This window comes from Chelonoidis abingdonii, chromosome 1, assembly GCF_003597395.2.
Source record: "Chelonoidis abingdonii isolate Lonesome George chromosome 1, CheloAbing_2.0, whole genome shotgun sequence".
In the NCBI taxonomy this organism is placed as follows: Eukaryota; Metazoa; Chordata; order Testudines; family Testudinidae; genus Chelonoidis; species Chelonoidis abingdonii.
In genome coordinates this window covers 363,921,896-363,948,815 of record NC_133769.1, presented here as the reverse complement: position 1 = coordinate 363,948,815, position 26,920 = coordinate 363,921,896, and the positions used below count along the sequence as shown (strand labels likewise).

The following is a 26,920-nucleotide window of genomic DNA, read 5'->3' as shown; positions in this document are numbered from 1 at the left end:
TGCAGAGGCGCCAAGGACTAAGCAGAATAAACTCCTCTCCCTTCCTATGAGATGACCACTACTGGGACAGGGTGAAGCAGCAGCTGTTACCCATTAGGAGATAGACAGAGAACGTCAGTCTCTAGGCCTGTCTGTCTAGGTTCATAGGGCCACATTTCCAAGGTAGTTAGGTGCCTAAAGATGCAGAGAAGAGCCTAGCAGGACGTTCAATGGCCCTCAGTAACCTACCTGCGTCTCTAGGGGCCTAAATCCCTTAAAAAATCTGGCCCCATAGATTTTAAGGCCAGAAGGGACTGTAATAAGGTTCTGATGCTGGTACCCATCACCGTGGTATCTCAGCACCTTTCAAAAGCAGGGGGTGTCCATCCAGCACCTTTTGCAAGCAGTAAAGTCAATGCATTTGTGTTACATTAAATACATGATGGGAATATAATGTTTTGCATACGACTCCAGGAATGGCCCAGAAGTCTGCAGCAGCGCTGCTGTGCAATGCAATTTGGACCCATGCTAGAATACCGCAGGAATTTAGTTTTTATATTAAAAAAAAAAAAAAAAAAAAAAAGCTTCTTTATAAACTGCCCATTTTAGCTCTAGGAGATGAAGCCAAGTAACTATTGAGCCGTGACCTTTTGTCCTTTCCTGTGAAGCTAGGCACAGGATTGAATTCTACCTAGAGTTACAAAAACTCAAGAAACGTATTTCCTGAAGGAATTAGGTGTCCTCTTCTGCTTCATTGACAGAAATAAACAAAACCCTCAGTAAATTTAGTAAGAATGATACCGTGGCTTGACTGGCTGGGGTGTAAATGGGCCTTGCCCTCTAGAGGTTGGAATCTGAACACTGACAAGTAAATAACACGGGTGTCTAAATCTGCTCTGTTTCCTGCACACTGGGTGCAGCCCTCTGGATCCTGACTGGTTGCTAAACCCCCGCCTCATTGGGGGCCCTCAACAGTCACTGTGGGCTGGGGGGAGGCCATGATGGGGAAACACATACCTCCGTACTGGGTGCCGTAGTATCCCGAGCTGATGTACATGGTCTGGTGGGAATCCAAGGGCACTGTCTGGTAATAGTCGTCATATGGGTCGTACATATGGACCTACACGAGGAGGGCGACACAGATGTTAGGCCCAACGGTGATGCCTTGCCATCTCCCAAATCTGCCAAGCTCACTGCCCACATCAGGGTTCCTTTGATCTCTCTGTTCCCCCACAAATTCCCTTCCATCCCACCTTCTCCCTCATGCCAGGGGCTGTGACGCCCCATTCTTCTCTTCACCAGGATCCCCCACCCAGTGCCAGGGGCCCTGATTTCTCCTTCCCCCCACCATTCTGATTTCTTTTGTCTGTCTGTCTGGCAGATAAGTCATTCAGGATGCCAACACTTTTAACCCTATTGGGATGATGAGCGGAGCGGAGCTGAGGGGTGGGCTGGTGTCTTGTTATGCTGGAAGATGTTGACACTGTCATCAACTGGTTCTTTGCTTTCTAGACAATTACAGACCTGGCTGAAGCTGCTAGTTCTGCTAACCAGATGCCAGGGACTCTCTGTGTCCCCCATTTCTTTCATCCATTTTTTCCATTTTGCCTCAAACTCAACAGGTTTCTGCTCTCTGAGGCCTAGCACTTTCCCTGAATTTTACAACTGATTGGCTTCGGCATTCAAAAGTTATTGTGTTACGTTCAAATAGCGGCTGAATGTAGGATCGCGCTTCACTTGGCCAATTATGGTAAGGCCTAGAGGCCCCAGCTGAGATCAAGGCCCCATTATGCCAGGCACTGAGAGTACATGTAGTAAGAGACAGTCCTTGCCACAAAAAGCTTAGTCTAAATAGACAAAGTCAGGAGGGGAAACTGAGGCACGGGAACAAGAACAGACTTGCCCAAGGTCACTGAGCAGGCTACTGCCAGAGCTGGGCCTAGAACCCAGCTCTCTGGGGAACACACTGGCACTACTGGGAAGAAAGAATTCAGGGGGCAACACAACCCCGGTTCAGATGAGAGAGTCTCTCTCTCTGTCACAAGCACACCTCCCTCGTGTTTCAAAAGCACACAGCAGCCAATCATCAGCCTCAGCTGCAGCATTCGCTTAACAAAATGTCCCCCAGCAACCAGATGTGCAGCAAGAGCAAGCGAACGCTGCTGCCGCAGCCTGGATTTCCTGCTAGTGTTTCTGTGCACCGCCCCTCTGCGGAGCCCATCTCCCCCAATCTGTCCTGGGCATTTGATTTGATTTGTATTGAATTGCTCATTTCTGCAGCTGAAGCCTCGGGAGAGGAATTAATGCAGATTAGCAGCTCTCTGCTCCATGCCTCCTATTAAAATGTATTCATTTGTACCTTAGAAGTCTGCTCAGGGAGGCTGTTAATGATTTGAGAGCTTAAACTGTTTTTAAATGGATTCCACTCTCCTTCAGATTGATTTACAGATGTCCTGCAGCAGGGCCCAGAGATCTGAGGGTGTGTCTGCGCTGCAAGCCGGAGGCACGATGTACCCAGCCTGCTGGGAAGGCAAGACTAGCCTGTGCAGCTGCCCCGGCTGCCAAGGCTTCCCTGCTATTGTTACTCAAGCTAGCTTTGATCTGACTTGATTAAAACGAGCTCAGTTTTCTCTACACACACTGCAGTGCAGCTATACCCCCAGGCTGGAACCAATGGTGAAATTCCTCATTTACATGGGCAGGATCAGGCCCCAAAACAGTCAGTGGGTGAAGAGGTCACACTAGGAACACCGTAGTCTGAAGGGGTGCACCCCCCACTAACAAATCACACGTGCCAGGAACAGTCATGCCCTGTGTTACTGATACAACAAGCCACAGCAAAGCATACAGCACTAGCTCCCGGTGCTGTGTGGAGTCCAGTGGACCGAGGATGGGACTGGGAGGCAGAAGCCCTGGGTTTCATTCCTGCCTAATCAGCTGCTGTGTACGGAGGACCAGTGGAGGAGGAAACCTGCTGCTTGAGCTGGGCACGTGTTTGGCCAAAAGGAAAGACAGAAACTGGAAGTGAGCGAGGTGGCGGCGAAGGGTTAAGAGAGCTATAAAGTCATAGCTTGAGGCTCCGGTCTCCATTCCCAATGTGCCAGGGCACCTGGCTACAACCTGGCACTCTTCAGGGATGAAAAGCACAACCCAACAGATGAACTCCCACCTGTGTCCTTGGACTGTCCAAAATCAGGGATCCTGGTAAGGTCCCTGTTGGAACCAGTGCCCTGGCCCAGTTGGACGCATGGCTTAGCCAGGCCTCTAATGGATTAGATCTGGCCATCAGCACAGAGAACCGCTCACCCCAAGGGCTCAGAGACTGAACGTGACCAGCAGTTTGTGCTGATTTCTCACACACGCGGCTCCAGCAGATGGGTTCAGAGAGCAGCAGGCTTCATTCAGAGGTCCTCATGGATAGCATCACCTTGACCAGCCCCGGTAACGTACTGAACATTCCACGCTACAGGAGGACACAATACGAAACCCTCAGCCAGGCTGAATGCAAACGTGCATGTTCTGGAGCGGAGACATGCTGGCAGCAAACAGCATAGGGATCCCTTAGTCACAGCATCAATGTGTGGAGAACAGCTCGCTTTCCTCTTCAAGCCAGTGCAACAAGCATCAGAGTCAGAGCTGGAGGAAGGGGCTTGATTAGTTGTCCCCAACTTTTTCGTCTGGCAGGCGCCAGACAAAGGACTGTGGCAGCGGTGGAGAACCCGCCGAAATGCCGCCGAATTTCTGCGGCATTTCAGCGGCACCGCCTCTCGATGATGTCACTTGGCGACAAGCGGCATCATCGAAAGGCGTCGCCGCTGAAATGCCGCAGAAATTCAGCGGCATTTCGGCGGATGCTCCACCGCCGGCCAGGATGCGGGAGCATTTAGATGCCCCCGCGGGTGCCATGGTGCCCGCAGACACCACGTTGGGGACCCCTGGGCTTGATTGACAGCGCTGGAGATGGAATCCTCCTCTTATCCGCACAGGCAGCAGAGGATGCCTCTCCAGCCTGGACCTGCAGGGACCACGCCTAGGAGAGGGCTCAGACTCCATGCCCCCTTCAGTCCTGGGCCTCTTCCCAAGGCTGCCAGTTAGCACCAGTTGTGGGGTGAATTGGCATAGGTGGCAGTTGTCCACCAGGTGCTGGGCTCAGCCCCTCAACCAGTCCACCTACAGCTCTTGGATCAGTCACCTTGACGCTTAGCCACCGCAGACCTGGGACGGCTGTACATCCAGGCTCCCTGGTGCTGAAAGGCCTCCTGACCTACTCTCTCTATTGGTATTGCAGTAGCTTCTACAACTGCCAGCTGAGCTCAGGGCCCCACTGTGCCAGGGGCTGTACATACGCCGAGTGAGAGGCCCTGCCCCAAAGTGCAAGCATCTAGCCAGAGAAAAGGACACAGGGAGGGCCAGCCTGGATCAGACCCAGTGGTTATCTGGTCCAGAGGCCAGTCTGCGACAGAGGTGAGTAGCAGATGTCTCAGAAGAGGGTGTAAGAGCCCCACAGTGGGGAGATGTGGCTGGCTGCCCCCATCTTCACCCTCACCCTGGTTTCTAATAGCCAGGGCTTGGCTATAACGTTTTCGTTGTTAATTCAGCAAAGTGTGGGAGACAGGCAGTATTATTATCCCCATTGTACAGATGGTGAGTCTGCAGCAGCCCAGCTGAGCAATGGAGAGACCAAACAACTTGCCCAGGGTCACACAGGGAGGCTGTGGCAGAGCAGAGAGTCCAGAGTCCCTGTCTTGTGCCCTAATTACAAGACTGAACGCAATCCACCCTTCCATTACTAGGTGCTGGAGTGCTCTGCTCAGGCACCGCTGGATTAGCTGGGATACCTCTGTGTGCAGCACTGCACCTTGATTCAGCCCACTGGCCAGTACCTTTCTTTGTGAAATGCAAGCAGCAATAAAACCTCGTCCATGTCAGCGGCACGAGAGCCCAGCGCCTTACAGGGTGCCCTGGGCTGTGGAGCTGATCACCACATCTCTGCCAGCTGCCTCCGGCCACCAACTTTATGGTGCACTCAGGTGTGAACAATAGTCCAAAGTGAAATGAGGCCGAGGCGAAAACCCATGTGATGATCTGGCCACCTCCAGCTGGGGGGGAGAAGAGACTCAGTGAATAATTCAACCAGGGGAAAATGCAATTAGAAGGCAGAGGTTTGAGACAGGAGGTGAATGGCATCCCCATGGCAAGACGTGGCCAGAGCCATCCCCCAAATCTCAGGCTGGGATGCATCAAAGGGAATCCCTAATTGCCAGCAGGTGCCTCTCTCCCACCCCCTTAACATGCCCTGCCCCATCCCTCCCCATGGGCGGGTCAGTGGTTCACCGACATGTCTCAAGTGGTGCATACATCTGGGCCACAGGGAATGGGTCCAGTAAAGAATCTCATTGTCTGTGGGTAGCTCTTGCCGCAAATATTGGCTGGTTTCATTGTCTGGGAGCCACAGGCAGCAGGGAATGGAGAGGAACCAATGTCCTCAGCCTCTGCCCTGTGGCAGAGGGAGGGCCCCAGAGCTTGCTAGCATGGAGCATGCCAGGGAGGGGCAATACCAGAGCACCTGCGAAAGGGACTAAAGTCAGTGCCAGATGGACCAAGGAGGCAGGGACTGTCTCCAACCAAGGGGCTGGAGGCTAGTCTAGCTTCTCACCCCTGGGCAGTGCTGGGGAAACCGGCATGCCTGCTGCCCGTTCTGCCAATGATCAGTGTGCAGCAGTGCCTGGCATTAACCATGGGCACGAAACACTCCTCTCGGACAGAGCACAGGCCACCATACAACGCAGACATGGCTGACAGACATGCCTTCCCTCCACGTGGGTGTAGGATTGCACAGGCCAAAAGGCCTGGTAGATGCATCACCCGAGGGCAGCGGAGGGCTTCAGGTTGGAGCTCGGCCCAGCCTCCCTCAGCAACCTTCAAACAGGACTCGCTGGCCACACAGCCTGCAGCAGCAGAGTGGTGTTAAAAGGCCAAGCTGGGAAATGAAGCCATTCGTGGCCGAGCCTGCTGACTGGGGAGACGCCACCAGGCAACTGGTGGAGTTGGCTAGTGGCCACCTAATGGCACTTCTGTGCCCCCATCGAATGGCCTCCTCTGGGGGGCGGCTATCACAGGGCCCAGTTGGTGAGCTGTGGGAGAGGCAGGCCGCTGGATGGGTGGCTTTAGCACAGAGGCAGAGGGTCCATCATAGGGCTGCATTGTTCAGGGGCTGCCCATGCTGCTGCCTCTGCCTGTATGCCAGGCTGCTCTCTCCTCCTACAGCCCATTCATGGTGTCTGTTTAAATCCTCTGCATCGTTCCCCTCAGGAGCGGTGGCGTAGGCAGCTCAGGGCCCCATTGGGGCTGGCTGCTTCCTCACGGGGCCCAGCGCTGTCCAGCCTGCTCCTGTAAAGTCTTGGCTGGAGCCCAAGAGTAGCCATGACACAGGAGCTAGAGCAGTCTGGAGAGCGTGGCTCTGTTCCCGGCTCTGGCCCGCTGTGGGACTCCAGGAAAATCATTAAGGCCCAAATGTACTGAACTAGCCTCTGATTCTGGGTGCCCAGCTGGAGCCATCCCAGGCCTGCCGTCAGTAGGAGAAAAGATGCTCAGCCACTCTGACAAACCGATCCTGGCTTCAATTGCCTGCTCTGCCACAGAATCCCTCTGTGACCTTGGGCAAGTCACTTAGCCTAACCGACACCTCAATGCCCCAGCTGTAAAATGAGGGAGATAATCCTTCCTCCACCTGTTACCTGGCTGGGCTGTATAGACACTAAGCTCTTCAGGGCAGCGGCTGCTTCTTATTCTGAGGTTGTACAGTGTCTGGCGCAACAGGGCCTCTAGGTGCTACTGTAAAACCTAAAATACATAGTTCTGCATTCCTTGGGGCAACTGCGGCCAAGGGGACTGTAGCAATAAAGCAAGAAGGGATGAATTTTAAGTCTCTCATTCACGCCTCCCGTCCTTCCCCCCCATAAAACTTCCTTCTCCACAATCCTGCAGCAGGCATTTTGGGGGCACCGACATCCTTGAGAACAAGGAGGATTTGAAGAGACAAAACCAATGGTGCTGGAGAGGAAGGGGTTTCTGAGCCCTGAGCCAGCCTGCACAGAGCTTCACATCAATATTATTGACAGAAAGAAAAGGAAGGCTGCAGCTGGTGCACGGCTGTGCTACAGGCACACGCCTGTCCTTCTAACGTCTGGGGAGCCACGGGGAAGGAATTTTAGTCCCATCTCAAGGCAACATCATGAATTCAGCGTTCTCTTGCCCTAAGAAAAGGGTCGAGGCAGGATATTCCATCTGCACTGCAACTGCCTGGCATTTGCTGCTTGGGGCTCCATTCAAAGTAAAGGGCCGAGTCACTGCGCTTCAGCACGGTCCCACCACCGAAAGCACGGCAGGTGCGGCCAAGACCTCCCAAACTCATTCATAGAATATCAGGGTTGGAAGGGACCTCAGGAGGTCATCTAGCCCAACCCCCTGCTCAAAGCAGGGCCACCCCCAACTAAATCATCCCAGCCAGGGCTTTGTCAAGCCTGACCTTAAAAACCTCTAAGAAAGGAGATTCCACCCCTCCCTATGTAATCCATTCCAGTGCTTCACCACCCTCCCAGTGAAAAAGTTTTTCCTAATATCCAACCTAAACCTCCCCCACTGCAACTTGAGACCATTACTCCTTGAACTCATGGAACCTTATCTTTCAGCTTCATGCACAGGCCCCACAAGCTAGCTGTGGTGTCTGGGGCCTGGGCTAGGATATGGGGCCCCTCGACTAAGTCTGGTGGCGTAAACAGGACTATATGCTTAGACCCCAATTCTGGGCTCTGCTGTAGCCCCTTAACTGAGCTGCCATTTAGGGGCCACACAGCTGGCTTAACCAGCCACTGGGGGTGGTGCTGGGTGGGGTAGGGGGGATTCCCAGGCAGCACAGAGCAGCTGGAATGTGACTCCATCTTGGTTTACTGCAGTGGTTCTCAAACTTCTGTACTAGTGGCCCCTTTCACATACCAAGGTCTTGGCTACACTGGCGCTTTACAGCACTGCAACTTTCTCGCTCAGGGGTGTGAAAAAACACACCCGAGTGCAGCAAGTTACAGCACTGCAAAGCGCCAGTGTAAACAGTGTCCCAGCGCTGGGCACTCCCAGTGCTGTAAGCTAATCCCCACGGGGAGGTGGAGTACCTGCAGCGCTGGGAGAGCTCCCTCCCAGCGCTGGCGCTGCGACTACACTCTCACTTCAAAGCGCTGCCGCGGCAGCGCTGTATGGCTGCAAGTGTAGCCATACCCCAAGCCTTTGAGTGTGACCTTCCCCCCCGCTTATAAATGAAAAACATTTGTAAATATATTGAACACCATTATAAATGCTGGAGGCAAAGCAGAGTTTGGAGTAGAAGCTGGCAGCTCACGACCCCCCATGTAATAACCTTGTGACCCCCTCAGGGGTCCCAACCCCCAGTTTGAGAACCCCTGGTTTATTGAGACATATAAGGGGAGGGATATGACCAAAGCATTCTCAGGTCCAGCTCTAACGGGCAGAGCAGCCCACAGTGGCCTGTTCAAAGTCATCACAAGTTCAAGCAGGCCCAGAGGCTGCTTTAATTCATGCTGAGGGCTGGGCAAGCAGCTGCCTAAGGCCAGAATTTGGGAGGCACAAAAGCTGGTTTATAGGCATTTTGGGCCCCACTCCCTAGGTCTGTCTCTCTCAGCATCAGGGCGTTAGAACTCAGCAGAGCCACAGCAAGGCTTGGGAACACGGCTCAAAGGTCTGTCCTCCCGGTGCTGTAAGACTGACAATATTTTAACAGCAGCAGCAAGCTAGCGCCTGGTCATGGGACCACCCAACGGGGTAGCAGGTGTGGTGGAGACAAGGCCTAACCTGGACATCTTAACACAGGCAAAAAAATAAGTTATGAGTCAAACAAGTTTCAGAGGCCTCAGTTGCCCCCGCTTGGGAGGAGTCCGCTGCAGGGTGTCAGACACTCCGCCAGCTGCTCTCCTCCCAATCTGTTCGGGCTGCATGGGAAACCACCATTCGGGGCCCTGAACTTACCACCAAGCAGCAAACTGGCCTCTGAGCCTGGATAGAAATCAATGCCCAGCCACCTCCTTAGAGCTCCCCGTGAGTCGCCCTCTCTCTGCTGAACTCAGAGTAGAAGAACAGTCTCTTTCTCCTCATGGATAGTGGTCATGTTCCAGGCCAGGCCAACGGGTTTCAGTACGAACAACCAACTACCAAACATGGCCACTGGGCCCTGATCGACTCTGGCCTTGAACCTCCCAGCCAGGAGGAGAATCCAGCTCTTGTTTATTAGCCTGCCTGGCTGGAGTGAACCAAGTCACTTCACGCACCCAGCAGGACAAGGCCTAATTATCTGCTCCTCAACGCTGAAGGGGCAGCTTCAAAGTGGGCCTTTGCTCTGTGCCGACGCAAAGAGGTTGGGCAGGGGAGAGAGGCCAGAGCATGGCAAGGCAATTAAAATCTCTTGCGTCCCCCTTGTCTGCACAAGCTGGGAAGGCCAGGGTCCACACACCCACCCACCCACCCACCCACACGTCTTTCCCTGGGTTCCAGGAAGACAAAGGAAATAATTCGCTTCCCTTTCCCAATGCAGCACCACGCCCCTGGATGCCTGACCTTGAGAGAGCCGGGGATGGGACAGGACGGAGCCTCACGACAACACCCTCCTTCCCTCAAGCTCCACGATGCTTGCGCAGCATAAATCAATACACTGAGCAGCCTCACACGGCCCACGCTGGCTTTTGTGCACCAATCACCTGTGTTTTAATCTCCTTCTCCCATTCATCTCGCTCAACAGACAATTAGATCTAGAGTGCGGGGCGGGCGGGGGGGTCAGGATGGGAACTCTGAGCACAAGGGGGGGGCAACTAAAGATTATCTGCCTCACCTGCTCATTCACTTTGATGCACGTTCTCCTTCAGTTCAATTGATGCTCTCTTTTAATTCATCACTGTCAGCCCAGGTTTGAGACACTCCTGCTCTCTGGGTCACAGTGTTAGATCGTTCCCTAGTGGGACGAATAGAAGACTAAAAGGAAACGATGGGCCAGTGGTTCAGGCACTTGCCTGGGAGACCTGGGTTCAATTCCCTGATCTGCCATAGAGGATCTTGGGCAAGTCGCTCTGTGCCTCAGTTCCCCATCTGTACAATGGAGACAACAGCCCTGCCCCACCTCCTGGGGCGTAGCGAGGATGCATACATGGCCTGCATCACCAGTTCAGAGTGCATGTAGCTAGGACAGGCAGAAGACTCAGACTCCTGGGTTTTCCCCCCAGCACGGTCACTGACTTGCTGTGTGGCCTTGAGCAGTCGCTTAACCCTCTCTGTGCCTCTTCTATAAAATGGGGGTGATACTGACATCCACCTGGCTGCAAGATCCTCAGCTGGGAGGTGCTGCAGGCTTGTAACTTAGCATTGCCTTCCAACAGTGCAGAAAGCTGTGCCTTCTCCTAGCCACAGCACTTGGCTGCTTCCTCCCTGTGTCCCTTTGCCTTCACTTCCACTGTGTGACTGAACATAGGAAAACTCATTATCTGCTGCAAACATAGCTTTAGGCCCCTCTCCAAAAAAGCCCTGCTAGGGTCAGCCATTGATCCCCCACATATGCCAGCTCAGCAGCAAACATGCCTTTCTTCCCAGCCCAGCTACAAGGAGACTTCTGTTTCCTCCCTGCTGGATCCCCCACATTAAAGATGCTAACAGCTCCTTCCTCATCAGTGCTGGCTTGTTTTTTTCCAGAGTGAACTGGAGACAATGGGACTAGCCTCTTCTAACAGCTCTCCAATTTGCTGTGATCCAATGTGTTAACCTGCAGCCCCTGCCTCCACCAGGCAGAGATGGAGGGGACTGGAAGAGGAGGCATCACAGCCATGGGGAAACACAGCTCCACTCCCCCTCCAAAACACCCCCCCCGCCTCCAACCAAGATCTAGCGGTGCAAGACGCAACAAGGAGTGACCAAGTCTACAATAGTTGTTATTATTATTATGTTGCTCCTCTCATTTCCTTACAAAGTTAAAAGTATTCTTCATTATACCATGGGGGAACCAAGGCATGGATGGGTTAAGTTGTTGGCAGAGCCAGAGAATCATGATCCATGTGCTCTCTCTATTGCCATGACCAGCACGTACCACTTAGGAACCGAATTCCAGTCTCCTGCCCCCTTGCACCGTGTTCTAACCAGTAGACCATGGTAGCCCAGGGAGACCTGGATACTATTGCACCTGCCAGCCCCTTGCTTTATGCAGGAGACCATGGACAACCTACGAAGGGAACTCAGCCCTCCCCAGTCTCACTATTCTGCTCCAGTCACATGGACCATCTGCAGCGTCCACTCAGAGGGCTCCACTGAAGATGACGACAGAGTCTCATGTTAATGAGACACTACGAGGACTCGGCAAACAGGACAGGTGAACCTGCACATGCGTGGTCAGACCAAGGCAAGACCCCTCTCTTTCCATAGGTGGTGTGACAGCATTGCAAATGCAGTGCTTGGTCTTGGCTAGACAACGGGTGACCTCATCCTCAACCGTAGCATACTGGCACTGCGTATGCCGTAGGTAGCCAAACTTCTCCACAGGTTTGGGATTGGTCTTAAACAGGGTAGAGGTGCGTCCCCTGGCACATGTTGGCTTCACTCTTTTGTTCTCTTTAGGCTGATAGTTTAGGCCCTGCTTTACCACAGTATTGATCTGTCTATATCATAAAGCAATTGTCACACAACACCTCTACAGGCCTCCAGGATCCCGCTCTGATACACTGCACACTCCCACTAACAATATTCACCACATATACAGCATAGGATTTTACACCTTCCACATGCTTCACAGACATTAATTCTCTCTCAGAGGGAGCTGTTGTCACCCCTCATTTTACAGGAGGGGAAGCTGAACTACAGAGAGGAGAAAGGACTTGCTCAAGGTCACAGAACAGGTGAGTAGCAGAGGTGGGATTAGCTCTCGGGAGTTCCTCCTTAAATCTTTGCAGGATCGAGCCATTATAAGCATAATGGGTGAATATTGGCCTTATTGACTTCACCCAGGCTGTCTATTGTTCTTGTCTCTGTTATCCCCTAGGAGCCAAACTCTCATTCCTTTTTCATTCGGTCAAAATTCCCATTGAAAGGACCATGGGATTTGGCCCAAGGTATGTAGCACTTTTCTTAATATCAGATTTTGTTATTTTCCTGGTGACAGAAGATAGGCTAATTGTCAGGATCACACTAGGTTCCTCTTGAAAGATCAGGACAAAGAGTTGCTTTTGCCCAATACCCTGTGGCTTTCAAAAAAACAAAACAACCCAACAGTGGTCTGGTAAATTTGTTAGCCAGTTCCCTTAACGCTGCATTTCCACTGGACTCACTCATTCGTATACATTCACATTTCCCAAGGATTCCCTTAGCTACTGATCTTTTTCAAAAAGAATTTGTACTATAGAAGAAAGCAAGAAGAACCCTTAAGAATCTTCTGTGCTCCAAGAGACACGTCTATGGAGCAGCCACAGGAGGCAGGGCTCCCAGGCTCCAGCCATTGTGTTATGAGGGACATCTCCAATTTATTCTCCGGCACAATGAAAAGGATCCTCTAGGCCCTCCCATTTCCCTTCTTTGTGATAAATCCAGTTAACAAGTTCATTGGAAGAGGTTAATTCAAAAAGTTACTTGCTAATTCCACCCCCAATTAGCAGCCTTTCCTCACTGGAGAATCTTAGGGCTTGGCTACATTGGCACTTTACAGCGCTGCAACTTTCGCGCTCAGGGGTGTGAAAAAACACCCCCCTGAGCGCTGCAAGATGCAGCGCTGTAAAGCGTCAGTGTAATCAGGGCGGCAGCACTGAGAGCGCGGCTCCCAGCACTGCACACTACACCCGTAAAGGATGTGGTTTATGTGCAGCGCTAGGAGAGCTCTCTCCCAGCGCTGCCGCTCTGACCACACTCACACTTCAAAGCGCTGCTGCCACACTGCTCCCGCAGCGCTGTCCCAGCAGCGCTTTGAAATTTCCAGTGTAGCCAAGGCCTTGGCTTTATGAATGGCTGTCAGACCAGCAGCATGACAGCATTTACGCTCTCCCTGTGCTCTTAAGAGCACTATTCTCCCCCAGCAGTGCTAGGCAATGTTATTTGTCAGCGGCACTCGACTCTGTGGGACGCAAACAATACAAACAAGAGATGACTGAAGCCGCCAAGCTTAAAAAAAACCCTTCTCTTCACAGAGCTCCCCAAAGAGACGCTACTTTTGCCTTCCAATTACTCTATCCTGCCAGTGGGGGGGGGGGGGGCCTCTATCAGCCTTCTCAAGCTGCACCCTTCCTCCAGGATTTGATCCACTAAGCCAGTGGTCCCCAACCTTTTTCATCTGCCGGACACCGGATGACAAGCCACTGAGGACTGTGGCGGCGGACCAGCATCCGCCAAATGCTGCCAAGAAGCGGCAACATCAATAGGCGTCGCCACCGAGATGCTGACAAGCAGCATCATCCAGAGGCGGCACCGCCAAAATGACGCCGAAAATCAGCGGCATTTCGGTGGCAACGTCTGTGGATGACGCTGCTTGGCGGCCTTTCGGGTGGATGCTGGTCTGCCGGACAGTACACAGGCGCACACAGATGCCCCGGCAGGTGCCATGGTGCCCACAGGCACTGCGTTGGGGACCTCCTAAGCCAATGTCCTAATGTGTTTCTCTAGCCATCTCCAGAAACTCTTTGCCAGAATAGTAACATCTGTGAAGGGAGAGGGGAGGGACAGAAGGGGGAGTTGATGTTTTTTTTAAAGAAATTTCTGTGCCGACCAAAAAGCTTATTTTGCTCGGGGAACCAGAATAAGCCATGCTGGCAAGAGCCCTTTTTTGCCAATATAAGCTGTGTCTATACTAGGAAGGTTTTCCAGTACAACTATAGCATCTACATTTTAAGTGTAGGTAAGGCCTTAGATTTCTGTTGGACCGGCAGTAGCTAATGTGTGACGGACTGTTTTCTTCAGTGGTAGAGTCCTCATGAAACTGAAGTGCAATTAGGATTCCTTTCACTATAATCTTCCCAGCTCAATGGAAAATCCTGCCTTTCTGAGCATGAAATAAGTCAGTCTTCTGTTTCTTTGTTCCATGCAAAAAAACAAAAAAACAAGCATTTTGTGCAATGTTATGGTGGACAAACTAAGCAATCCAGCAATAAAACCTTAGTCATAATAATATCTAGCTCTTATATAGTACTTTTCATCATAGATCTCAAAGCACTTTACAAAGGAGGTCAACATCACCCCCATTTTACAGATGGGAAAACTGAGGCACAAAGCAGTGGAGTAACTTGCCCAGCATCACCCAGCCGGCCAGTGACAGAGCTGGGAATAGAACCCAGATTTCCTGAGTCCAAGTCCAGTGCTCTACCCACTTGGCCCCACTGCTTCTCTTTATGGTCAGATACTCCACCTTAACTCTGCCCAATGGCACACATTTTTAAAATAACGTCTCTCCAGACATTCTTTTCTTTTATAAATCTAATACAAAACACAAATTGGCACTTTGCATACAGCTTCACTTCGAGCCTGATTCTCCTGTCACTTACACCAGTTTTACATCACCGGCTTCAGTGGATTGGCTCCTGCATACCACTGGTGTGAGATCAGTGAGGTCCACAGTCTGTATGCTGGACTTTGTAGGATTTCTGACTTGACTTTTACATAATACTCCACCAACAAACAAGGAAATTAGCAAAGTAAATGCAGTATGGTAGTAGGGATCCCAGCATGGGGGGGGTCTGATCAATCCAGAGGGAAATGGGCTGAGGCAAGGAGCAGTGGGGACAGGATAAGATGCACTACTCTGCATTCACTATCTGCCCCAAATCCCCACTGCAAAAAATGTTCTCCAATGGCTGGTGGCAAGGCAGCGAGCAGATCCTTGAAACCACCCTGCAGCTCTTAAGGAAACCAGCTGTAGGAGAAGCTTGGGTGCACAGCTTCTCATCCCTGCTCTCATGCCAGTAGGAACCATCACGACATCACACATCTCCCAGCCCCAGATAAGCAACCTATAGTCTCCTGCAACCATCCTGAGCAGCAGGTAGCCTTCTGAGGAGTGGGATGTCACAGTATTTGAGATGAGAAACAAGCACAGGAGCATCAAAACCACCACAACACAGAGACAGTCAAGGGTTGGACAGAGCAAACGGCGCAAAGGTGACACCTGTGTCTGGCCATGCCCCAAGGAGACACACGGGAGCAGCCATCCACCAGTTCATCACAAGGTGATTCCAAGAAAGTGTCCAACAATCCAAAACACAACACACTGGATTAGAACCCAGTTCAGCCAATCCCCTCTTCCCTGACATATCCCCTGCTTCCCTTAACACCCCTCCGCCCCGCGATCCTAATTCCTGTCCCTGAACAGGCATCATTTGCCTCATAGCGTCCTTAGTTTATCCAATGCCCTTTTATTCCATATTACACACACACGGCCCATTTGGATGAAGGGGCTCCAGCTCTATCTTTACAGTACTAGGAGCAAAGCTGTCAGACGCAAGGCCTGGGACGAACCGCACTCTGTCCCTAGACAGAACAATTCTCTCATTATCTGTAAGATCCCAGCAGCAGCATTCACTCTGGTACAGGCTCCTCTTTGTTGGGCGGCCGGCTACCGCCACAGGCCTGGCTCGGTCACTCCATTGTAGGTAGAAACGAAAGAATCTTAGACATTCAAGATGGAGGAGGCCTACTGGGTTAGCGAGTCCATCCCCATGCTGGGGCAGGGCCGCTCCCTACAGTACATTTCCTCAGGCTTTTGTCCAGCTTATTATTTTCATCCCAATCCTCCTGGTTATAAACCTGTGCATTACACTAAATAACCACTTACATCCATAAGACTAATCCCTTTAGGCAGCTGCAGACTGATGTCCCTATTTAGTCATTGCCTCGCTAAACTCAAGAGGTAGTGTGATCTAGTCAAGAGAGACCTGAGTTCTAGTTCTGCCTCAGCCAGCGACCTTGGACAAGTTGCTCCCCCTCCCTGTGACTCACTTCCCCCTCTCATCCTTTGTCTGCCTTGCCTGTTCAGATAATGAGCTCTTCGGAGCAGGGACTGCCTCTTACTATGGGACTGCACAGTGCTTAGCACAATGAGGCTCTGATCTCAGCTGGGGTAAATCACTGGTAATGAGAGTGAGCAAAATGTATTAAGAAGGTCCTGATTCAAGGACCAGTGAAGTCAACTGAAAGACTCTTCACTGCCTTCAATGGGCTTTGGATCAGGATCTTAACCTTGGCTTATAAATCAACCCCTCATGGACTTGAATCCTCCCTGTTGCTCTTCTCTGAGCACCATCCAGTTTGTCTGTATCTCTTTAGTATGGAGGTGCCCAAAATGGCCTGCAGTTCTCCAGCTACGGTCATGCCTCTTCCCACACTCTGGGTCGAGATGCTTTTGTGCATGTAGCCCTCCCACCACACTCCTCCATCAACTGACTCTATGGGAGGGGGGAAAGCGGAGAGGAGTTGGAAGGAGACCGCTCATTATTTGCAGCCTGTAAGAAAAGCCCTATGAAATGGAAGGAAGAAGGCTCACCGGGGTGTTTTTCGCCTCCAGCACTGCCATCTTCCAGGCGCTGTAAACAAAATGGGACAACATGTGAGCAAAAGCGTGCCTGGAGCAATTTTAAAACCACATCAAGGCAAAGCTCTTCCTTGGTTAATCTCTCAGCGCTGCTCTGCTATCAGGGAGCTCAGCAAACACCACAGCAAGTAGGCCAATGATTCTCAAATGAAGCCATCATGGCCACATGTGGCCACCAGGGACTTTTCTTGTGGCCACAGCTTCCTGGGCAGTGACTGGGGGGCAAAGCAGCCACCCCTCCCTCTCCCTGTTGCTCCTGGATGTGCCATTTTGATGTTGGTTGCTGGGGCTACCAGAAGGAGTTGGGCCCTGCCCCCCCTCTGGAGACACCTGGGACACAACACTGGAGAAGAAGGCAGCCTGTGAATTCCCCGCCTTCCTGGGGGTAGGGGGGCTTGGGCTTCAGCCCTGGGGTGGGAGGATCTGGCCACAGGGCTTCAGGTTTTGAGGTATGGCTCAGCAAGCTCCTCCTGGGGCCTCATTCTCTGGGTTTCAAGCTCTGGCTCCCCACTGCCTCCCCTGCCCCTGTTCCCTATCCACCTTCTCTCCATCCACCTCCCCTTCCAGGGCTTAATTTGCCCCCAGGCTTGCCGAGGCTGAGTAAGTCTGCTGTGAAAAGTGATACTTGAATGTTTATTAATATCACTTTTCACAGCAGCAGACTTACTAGCTAGCAATAAATAAATTGCAATGATTTTGATGTGCATATCTATATGTTTTTCCCCAAAGTTAATTATTTTAGGAAAAATTGTCAGAGTGGCCACCAGGAAGAGTTGGTGGCCACACTCTGAGACCACCAAAATATTTCTCACGAGAACCCCTGGATCAGGCCCTTCCTTTCACAAAGGGGCCAGGCACCTTTCACATGCCCCTGAAATGAACCAGGAACTGGGAGGAAAACCTGTGCCCCTGGGAATCTCCTAAGATCGAGACTGTTCTGGTTAGTTAGCTCTGGAGGTGGCTGTTGGGATAGGAGAGGTTTCAGTTTGGCCCCACTTCTCCTTTAAAGTGACATTATGGAATTTCCATATTTATTATCCGTTGGTGACTGCCAGTCTAAATGGCGTCAGTTTCCAAGCCAGGCCTTTTTATCTGACAGTCTCACAAACTCTGCTCAGAGCTGAAAACTCAGCTGGGTTCTTTATGCCTCAAACATCACCTGCAATAAAAATTCTGCAGCTGGAACCAGGCTGACACAAGAGAGGCAAAACAGAACCCAGCTTGCTCGCCCGCCCACAGCTGCATCCCTCTGCAAGGCGAAAAGCAGCGAAGACTGGTCTATGCCAATGACACCAGCAGACAAAAGTTAAAGGCAGACAGGAAGCAGAGCTGTGGAGTAAGAAGGTGCTACTTTCACTTAGCCACTTCTCTGACCCTATAGCCTCATTTTAAGAGCAGAGTCTAATCTCAGCTGTGTGTCACAGGGCATCTCCGTAGATCTGCAGACATGCTACATAGAGGAATTAGATACAGTACTGACCCCTAGACTATGTGCAGAAATAATTACTGGACAGTTCACTATTCCACCATCAGATTCTGGACTGGTTCTTAGGGCTCCCGCACTGGGATCTGCACTCACTTTGAATTACATCTGGGATTAGAGGGTAAAATATGTCCCTAATTAGTGAAAAAACACTACGATAAAGGAGATCTGTTTGTACGGAATAGGTGAACAAGTACCGTGCCAAGTTTGGGTTTTTTTCTTGCCTTGGGAGCCTGATCAATCAAATTCCTTATAGCTAGTTAAATTGGTTAAAATAATTAATAGCCACCACATCTATCCATGGTACTTTTCTGGTCCTCATTACTATAGTATCTGAGACCCTGGACAACCTGGAACATATATATCCTCACCACACCCTTGCAGGGTAGGGCGGTGCTATTATCCCTTGTGTACAGATGGGGAACCGAAGAACAGTGACTCGTCCAGGATCACATAACAGCCTGTGGTAGAGCAGGAAACTCCCTACTCCCAGTTTAGCACTATAACCACTGAACAATGCTTCCTCCGCCCAAACACAACAGAATTTGTTCTTATTCAATGCCACCTTAACCCTAGACAGCCTGGAGAAAGTAAGAGCAAGATTCCTTTGATGGGTTCACAGTCAGGAAGCCACCCGGCTCGCTGGAAGTTGTCACAGTGCATGACCCCGGTTTAGTTGGGCGTGCGTGTGTCCCCGTGACTTTAATGCTGTTTGACAGCCTCACTAATCCTCAGTTCCCTGTCTGCTCATTCCGTAGCCAGTGGTGCAGTTGGGTCATGTGATCACAGCATGTCTCTGTTCTGGTGTCTAGCTTCTAATTATGCTCTTTAAAGGTATGTAAATCACTTCCCTTTTCACCTGGGAAGAGGGAGGGGGAAAATGCACACACAACGGGCCAGACACACACCCGGTGTAAATCATTTGAAGTCAATTGGGGTGCTTGCACCAGAGATGAATTTGGCCCCAGTGTGTTTCACGTAGACTATCAGGGACATGAGAAGCACTTGGATCCTCTGGTGAGGGGCATCAATATAAGAACCCAGACAGCCTGATACAGATGTGGCCCAAGAATGAATCCAATGGTGCACTCCTCACTATAATTCAAGGCCAGCAATCAGCCTTAGCTTGAACCTTTTACAGTCTGGGAAGGCAAGTTTGAGTTATTACTGTAAAAGGTGCTGAAATGAGGCCAGGGGCACCGGAACGGGGCAGGGGGGAGAGAGACAAAGGGGAATTGTCAAGGGGCCACGGCGGCCATAAAGGAGAGCGATGGGGAGAATGGGGTGGAGAGGAGCAAGCGGGGCCAGGGTCTTGGGGGGAAAAAGGGCAGCACAGGAGGCAGGTCCACATTTCGGGCACTTTTAGGGACCTTCTGTGGCTCCAATCGATGCCTTCAGTCTGGACCAGTGGTTCCCAAACTTTAGCAACCTGTGAACCCCTTTCACTAAAATGTCAAATCTCGCAAACCCCCTTCTAAAAAATGAGTGTTTCCAGGGATTTTCTCCTTTACCTGAGCATAAATTATAAAAGCAGTGAAAAATAAAATTTGTTTTTATGACATGCTTATTACACACTGTTTATTACTATTAATCATTACAGTACTTTTATTACAGTATGAAAACAGTAACACTCTTCCAAGATCTCACTTTTGTAGCTTGTATCGCTTTGAATAAGCCAGTTATAACACAAGGCTCCTATGTTTCATCCAGGAGTATCAGATGTGAAACAGCATGAAGGTATTTAAGAAGCCAACTCAAAAGAGTTCTTCTTACACAAACATTCAAGTCTTGGGCAGTCCAGGCAAACAATGGACGTTACAAGAAAGCTTAAACTTGTTTTTAAAATTATTATGAAGAACAACACTAGCTGCCTATTTAATTTTAAAAACAGCAAAAAATATCCACCTCCCTTTCCATTTCTTATAAGAAGTTTTGAAGTTTAAATCTCCTCAGTGTGACAGATCTGCTTGCTTTGATCTGCTTAGCTCTTGGAAGTCCAGGGGCTCCGGGCTGCTGGCCCCGTGCTGCCCAGGGTCCCTAGGGACAGTTCTGTCCGCCACTAGGGAATTCCCCCCCTCCCCCCGCCCCGAGAACCCCCTGTAACATTTTGCGAATCCCCCAGTTTGGGAAACACTGTTCTGGACTAAGGCCTCCACTGCACAGGGCTGTCAATTACCCAGAACTGCCCTATTGTGGGACCAGGACTTCATGGCCCTGAGGCAGGAGTCCTCGGAAGAAAGCCATGCAGATACCTATGACTGTGCAGCTTCAGGTGTGGGGCTGGGAGGTACATGTGGGAATTGCTGGGGTGGGGAGGGGTTCCAAGAGGCTTGGCTGGCTGGCTACATTCTCCTCTCCCCAATGAACTCCACTTCTCCTCCACGTCAAACCAGATTCTGTCTGTCATGCTGGATTAGTAGGGTTGCCAGCTGTCCATTAGTACAAGGGATGTTATTTTTTCATCTCTGTACAAGCTCAGGAGTTGCTGAGTACTCCAAAAAGCAGCAAGAAATACCCCTGATGAATGTAGGCGAGTACTGCTTAGTATTAATAATGATGATGAGAATAATAGTAAAAATACTATTGGGGAGGAGGGTGGGAGGTGCTTAGCAAACGGTCTCTTAATGTTGCCAACCCTCTGCTGGAGCAGGCTCCTTTCACCATGTTTGTGTTGTACAGGAGCAGGCTCCATGAATACTGCCTCACTCTCGTCCCCCAGGCCCTGAATAGAAACACACTGTGTCTCCCACGAGGGGGTGTCTCTTGCAACAGTCCAGTGACATTTATGTCTCTAGCAGGTTTCTGGTCACTGGCCACGAACAAGTGTTAAAGCGCAGCAGAGAAAGGCCTGGTATAAAACGGGGGCATCCTCGCCATCCTACTATGCGGCACCCCCGGCAGTTACTTACACGGCGTCGTCCTCACTCTCCGCACACAGGGTCACTTTGGAGCCATCTCGCAGCACAATCGTCATCAGGCAATCTCGGCTCTTCCCTTCCGGGGGCTGCACATCTGGAAGGCAAAGCATCAGACTTGAAATTAGACGAAGGTTTCTAACCATAAGAGGAGTGAAGTTCTGGAACAGCCTTCCAAGGGGAACAGTGGGGGCAAAAGACATATCTGGCTTTAAGACTAAGCTTGATAAGTTTATGGAAGGGATGGTATGATAGGATATTTAATTTTGGCAATTGATCTTTGATTACCAGCAGGTAAGTATGCCCAGTGGTCTGTGATGGGATGTTAGATGGGATGGGATCTGAGATGCTGCAGAGAATTCTTTCCTGAGTGCTGGCTGGTGAGTCTTGCCCACATGCTCAGGGTTTAACCGACTGCCATATTTGGGGTCGGGAAGGAATTTTCCTCCAGGGCAGATTGGCAGAGGCCCTGGAGGTTTTTTGCTTTCCTCTGCAGTGTGGGGCACGGGTCACTTGCTGGAGAATTCTCTGCAGCTTTAGGTCTTCAAACCACAATTTGAGGACTTCAATAACTCAGACATAGGTTAGGGGTTTGTTACAGGAGTGGGTGGGTGAGATTTTGTAGCCTGCATTGTGCAGGAGGTCAGACTAGATGATCATAATGGTCCTTTCTGACCTTAAAGTCTATGAGAATCAGCACGTCAGAGGAGTCAGGGCAGGGGTGCAGCTAGCAACCTGAAACGTGTGTGAATGCATGCATACTCGGGCGCACACACACACCACCACCTCCTTCCCCTCAGGATCCAGGCACTCCAAGTCCCTAGTCGCAGCACCATGCAAGGACCTCCTCAGCCACACGCCCACGACATGGCCAAGCCCCCTTGAACTATAGCCTTATTGACTTTGGGGTGTCATACAAGAGCCATGTGCTCAGGGGTTGTCACTCCACTGTGGGGAAGCCTCACCCCACCCTTTATTCAGGTGGGCATGGGTCTGTCCTGGTGAAGGGAGTGGTCCCCCACCCCTCTGGCACAGGGGACCCTTTCTGCTATCTGAGGGTACGATGTAGTTATGGAGGTGAGGGAAGTCTGGGATTCTGCGAAGTTACCGGACCTCCATGACTTTGGCTTTGGCTGTCAGCAGTAGAGCCAGGCTGTGCGCCCCCTCCCCATGGCTTCAGCAGGATCTGGAGCCGGGGCTGTGCTCCCAGTGGCAGTGGGGTTGGGGCTGTCAGTCCCCCCCATGGAGATCCCAGGCTCTTTCCTCCTCATCCAGTTATTTTTAGTAAAAGTCACAGACAAGTCAGGGCTCCCACAAATTTTTGTCTATTGCCCGTGACCTTTGCGTGACTTTTACTAAAAATAACCATGACAAAATCCTAACCTTACTTGACACCAGGCCAGCAGAGACGCCATGGGACTGGCAGCAAGCCCCTCCCCTGTGCCTCTGCCGGGCAGGGGCTGCTAGAGCAGCAGGCTTCAAATATAACACGTCACAGGGATGACAGAGGCAATTTGCACCTCTCAGATCTATTGACTGAGGCTCTCTACAGACTCAGGCAGATGTCACCTGATCATTCACACACAGGTCTTGTTTTCAATGTTTTCTTTGCAACCATGGGAGCTACAAACAAAACCACTCTCATTTTAAAGCTGCCCAGAGATTCTAACCAGGTCATCCTAGGAGGTCAGGAGCTGGGGCCTAGGCAAGTCCATACAGGGCCCCTACGACTTCATCCAGCCCTGCCATCATCTCCCCCCAAGGCAGCCGTGCCATCTCATGCATGGCGATGCTGGAGCCAGTAATGCAGCAGGAAATATCTAGCCGTGGGTCAGCAATCTCAGAGAGCCTGCCAGTAATAGCATCACAATTGCAGACCCTAATAGTTAGGTTAATATGACAGGATAGACACCTAACCCAGAAAGAAACCCAGCCTTTCTGGACAGAGCCAGTCAGCTAGCCCTTCCCATCCCACTCATTAATAAGTAATGACAATAATAATAGATTTTCACTCAATCTCAAAACACTTTATACAGCAGGGTCAGTAGCATAATCCTCATTTTACAGATGGGGAAACTGAGGCATGGAGTGGGGAAGTGACTTGCCCAAGGCCACTAAGCAGGTGAGTGGCAGAGCTGGGACTAGAACCTAGCTCTCCCGAGTCCCAGCTCAGTTTCCTGGCCATGCTGCCCCCCAGCAAAACACACAGCAGATGTAATTCATTCTCCCTCACAGGCTGCCCAAGAGCCCTCTGGGGAAAATGAGGCTGGCGGTCCTAGTCCAAAATCTGGTGGGCAGGAAAGACTGTAGCATGAGCCACTCACACAATTTCTGTCCTCTCCAGCAGAGAGAAGCCAAGGGCTGTCAGATCAGGGCTGAGCCATATCAGCAGGGGGCACATGGGGGAAGCTCAGGCTGCTGTCTCTGGGGCTGTCAAGCTGGCACTGTGGTATGTCCCAGCACGTGTTTCCATGGGCTCAGGTACTACCCAGATGGCACGGGACCAGAACTGCTGCAGAGTTCCCCAATGCAGGATGGGCTTGAACTTCAGAGCTAGGCTTAAGCTCTCCCAGCTCCCCGGGTCAGTGGATCTCAACCTATTTACCATTGTGGGCCACATTCAATACTACCTGTATGGCCCTGAGGATGTCACATGGGCCGGAGCTGTGTGTGCTGACTGGGCTGCAAGAGGCCCACGGGCTGCAGGTTGAGAACCACCTTCCGGGCAGTTCTGCCTAAGGGGCCTCTCCCTCAGGATGGGAGTGAACATTACCTGGCTTCACAAGGCACCGCGACTAGGGGAGCTTCCCTTTGCCTCCCCTTGTTCTCCAGAGAGGCCCTGGGAACTGGGGAGACCTGCCAACTAGGGAAACAACACAGACAGAGGCATCCTCTGCGTATGCACGCTGCTCTCCAGCCCTGATCCCAGAGCCCTGGTAGCAGCTACGCTGGGGGTGAGAAGGCAGACTGGGAAGCTCCAAGTGACAGCAGCTGCTCTGCTCCCCAGAACAAAGGATAACAGCAGCACTGCAAGGAGGCGTTCTGCTGCCGAGGGAGGAGCCACTCCCTGAGCTGCTGGTCAGCCACAGAGCGCTGGGAGTGCTGGTCTCAGAGCATCATCTCCAGTCTAGAGGGGACCACTCGGAGTGGACTAACCCAACAGGAGAGCGTTCCCCATGCATAGTCACGTGGAGCTGCACTTCCCCATGAGGTCGGCTGCAATCTACTACCCAGAAGGTTTAGCCTGCTGGGACTCCCGATTGCTGCCGATGAGCCTATCCCAGCCCAGGAGGGATGGAAGCCGCTCGGCTACGTGATCTTTGCCTTGGAAGGCAAAGGGCAAACAAAAAGAGTGAGGAAGAGCGTTAATGCAAAGTCAGATGGGCTGGTGATGGCAGGGCAGGGCACTGCTGCAGGAGGAAGCTTGCAACAAGCAGCCAGCAAGGTCGTCATGCTCTGCTGGAGACATTGACCCTCGTTTGTTCCTTAACCATAGAGCAGAGTATCAGTAAAGTCAGCTTTGGGGCTGGCTACCAGCCCTAGAGATCAAGTCCTCTAATTACCCGCAGCTGCCTTCCAACAGTCCCTGGCCATGCCTTCTCCTTGAGCTGGGGGGCCCAGTGACAACTGAGGAAAGGGCTGAGGGCTTGGCTACACTCGAAACTCCAAAGCACTGCCACGGGAGCGCTCCCGCGGCAGCGCTTTGAAGTGCGTGTGTGGTCGCGGCACCAGCGCTGGGAGAGAGCTCTCCCAGCGCTGCAGGTACTCCATCTCCCCATGGGATTAGCTTACAGAGCTGGGAGCCATGCTCCCAGCGCTGCGGCACTGTTTACCCTGGCGCTTTGCAGTGCTGTAACTTGCTGTGCTCAGGGGGGTGTTTTTTCACACCCCTTAGCGAGAAAGTTGCAGCGCTGTAAGGCGCCAGTGTAGCCAAGGCCTAAGTGACTTGCCAGAGAAGTCTGGGCTGGGAATAGAACCCTAATCGCCAGAGTTCCCAGTCCAGCGCCTTAACCGCAAGGCCACTATCCTTCCCCCTCTGCAACAGGGTTATACCAGGGAACAGGCAAGAGCTGGGAACAGGGAGAGACCCAGCCCAGTTTGGGTGCCACTGTCATACCCGTGACAATCCCTTGAACAAGGGAAAAGCAGCAAAGAATCCTATGGCACCTTATAGACTAACAGACGTTTTGGAGCATGAGCTTTCATGGGTAAATACCCACTTCGTAAGATGCACAGGTATTTACCCACGAAAGCTCATGCTCCAAAACGTCTGTTAGTCTATAAGGTGCCACAGGATTCTTTGCGGCTTTTACAGATCCAGACTAACACGGCTACCCCTCTGATACTTGAACAAGGGAGTGGTTCCATAGCCTAGCCACTCCTTCCTTGCTAAGGATGGGTGAAATCTATGAAATCTATGTGGATACCTGCCCTAAGCGCATCAACTCCAGTTTACACTGGCTAGCAAAAAGCTTTCGCTTGCTAACAGCCTGGGACAGGTTTGAGCCAGGAAACGAGAGTTGCAAGGCTTTCCATCAGATCCTACATTACATCAGCTCCCTTAGCCATTCCTAAGGGAGTCCGATGTCACACTGTTTACACTTACAGACCCATTGTAATACAGCACTGTTTTGAAAGAAGCAACCCCAGGATATATTTTGCCTTTCTGTAGCATCTTTCATTTCAGGGTCTCAAAGCGAACTTGCCTACATCAATGAATTAAATCTCACCACCTCTGTGTAGGGCAGAGACATCATTATGTTGTTACAGATGGGGAACGGAGGCACAGAGAGAGAAAGTGACTTGCCCAAGGTCACATAGGAAGCCTGTGGCAGAGCCATGACTAAAACCCAGACACCTAGTCATCCTCCTAGTTCATCATCATCAAGGCAAATTCCAAAGGGACGTGGCCACTTTGCTGAGCAAGCACCACCCAGATTGATCTCTTGCTGGGTACTTAAAATGATCTGGCTGGATGTTCAGCCCGTGTCTGTTCCTGGCAAACCACTGAAGCTGTTGGCCCATGTGATTGCTGACCACACAGCAGCATTCCTTGGGAAATGTGCTTCTTAATTCACTGGTCTTCCTGCTAGTTGCATGCCCACAATGGGAGTTGAACGCAAGCAAGTGATGGACTAACTAGGCTCCAAGGATGCTGAGGCCCTGTCCCCTGCAGCAACAACCCCAGATCAGTATAGAGACAGCGTGGTTCAGCCAAACAGCAGCACAAAGGAAAGACTTGCAGAAGGTTAGTTTGTTGGTCCCCTTCTCCTCAGGTTATGATGTATGGAATGTAGGTGCAGCTGGGGATAGGACTGCACAGATAAGAAGTGGCAGCCGTCTTAGCTCCAGGGCTCCTTGAGGATACCATGAGCACTGGCAGGTACAGCCATGAACCCAGAGGAAGACACATATCACCAATTGTTGCTGTCCGTCGTATCCAATGACAACGTCAGACTCACAGCATCACTTGTGTTCTCTTGTGGCCGTACAGTCCAACCTCCGAGAAGCAAGACTGTGAACAAATGTCATGCAGGAATACATCATGTCCCACTGATGACTTGGCATGCCCCAAAACAAGTAGTTTGAATAACCCAAGCACTTAAAAAACAAGGAACTGAACAATTAAGGAGACACCTCTAATCCTACACTGCCCCATATAATATAAACAAACAAACAATTTTTTTTAAAAAAGCATTTAATCACAACACAATAACCTTAACTCTGACCTAATGGATAGGTAGGTAAGGGTTAAGTTTCTTTTACCTGAAAAGGGTAACCGAACACCTGACCAGAGGACCAATCAGAGAACTGGATTGTTTAAAGTCAGGGGCGGGAATTTGGATACTCGGGGTCTTTTTTGTTTTCTTAGCTATGAGGAAACAAGTCTTCTTCTAATTCTCTCCTAATACTTCTTCTAAACATCTGTAAGTACCCAGG

General features: G+C 51.2%; 1 protein-coding gene across 3 annotated transcripts in view; it reads right to left on the bottom strand.

Moving 5' to 3' along the window:
- The window catches only part of PLEKHB1 (pleckstrin homology domain containing B1), a 45,017-nt gene that overhangs the window by 7,685 nt on the left and 10,412 nt on the right, over positions 1–26,920 (bottom strand). For all 3 annotated transcript variants that reach the window (XM_032796410.2, XM_032796408.2, XM_032796409.2), the window contains exons 4-6: positions 20,975–21,077; positions 16,535–16,574; positions 997–1,099 (exon numbers count right to left, since the gene is read on the bottom strand). In XM_032796410.2, coding sequence (XP_032652301.1) covers positions 997–1,099; positions 16,535–16,574; positions 20,975–21,077 — 246 coding nt within the window. The remainder of the gene's footprint in view (positions 1–996; positions 1,100–16,534; positions 16,575–20,974; positions 21,078–26,920) is intronic.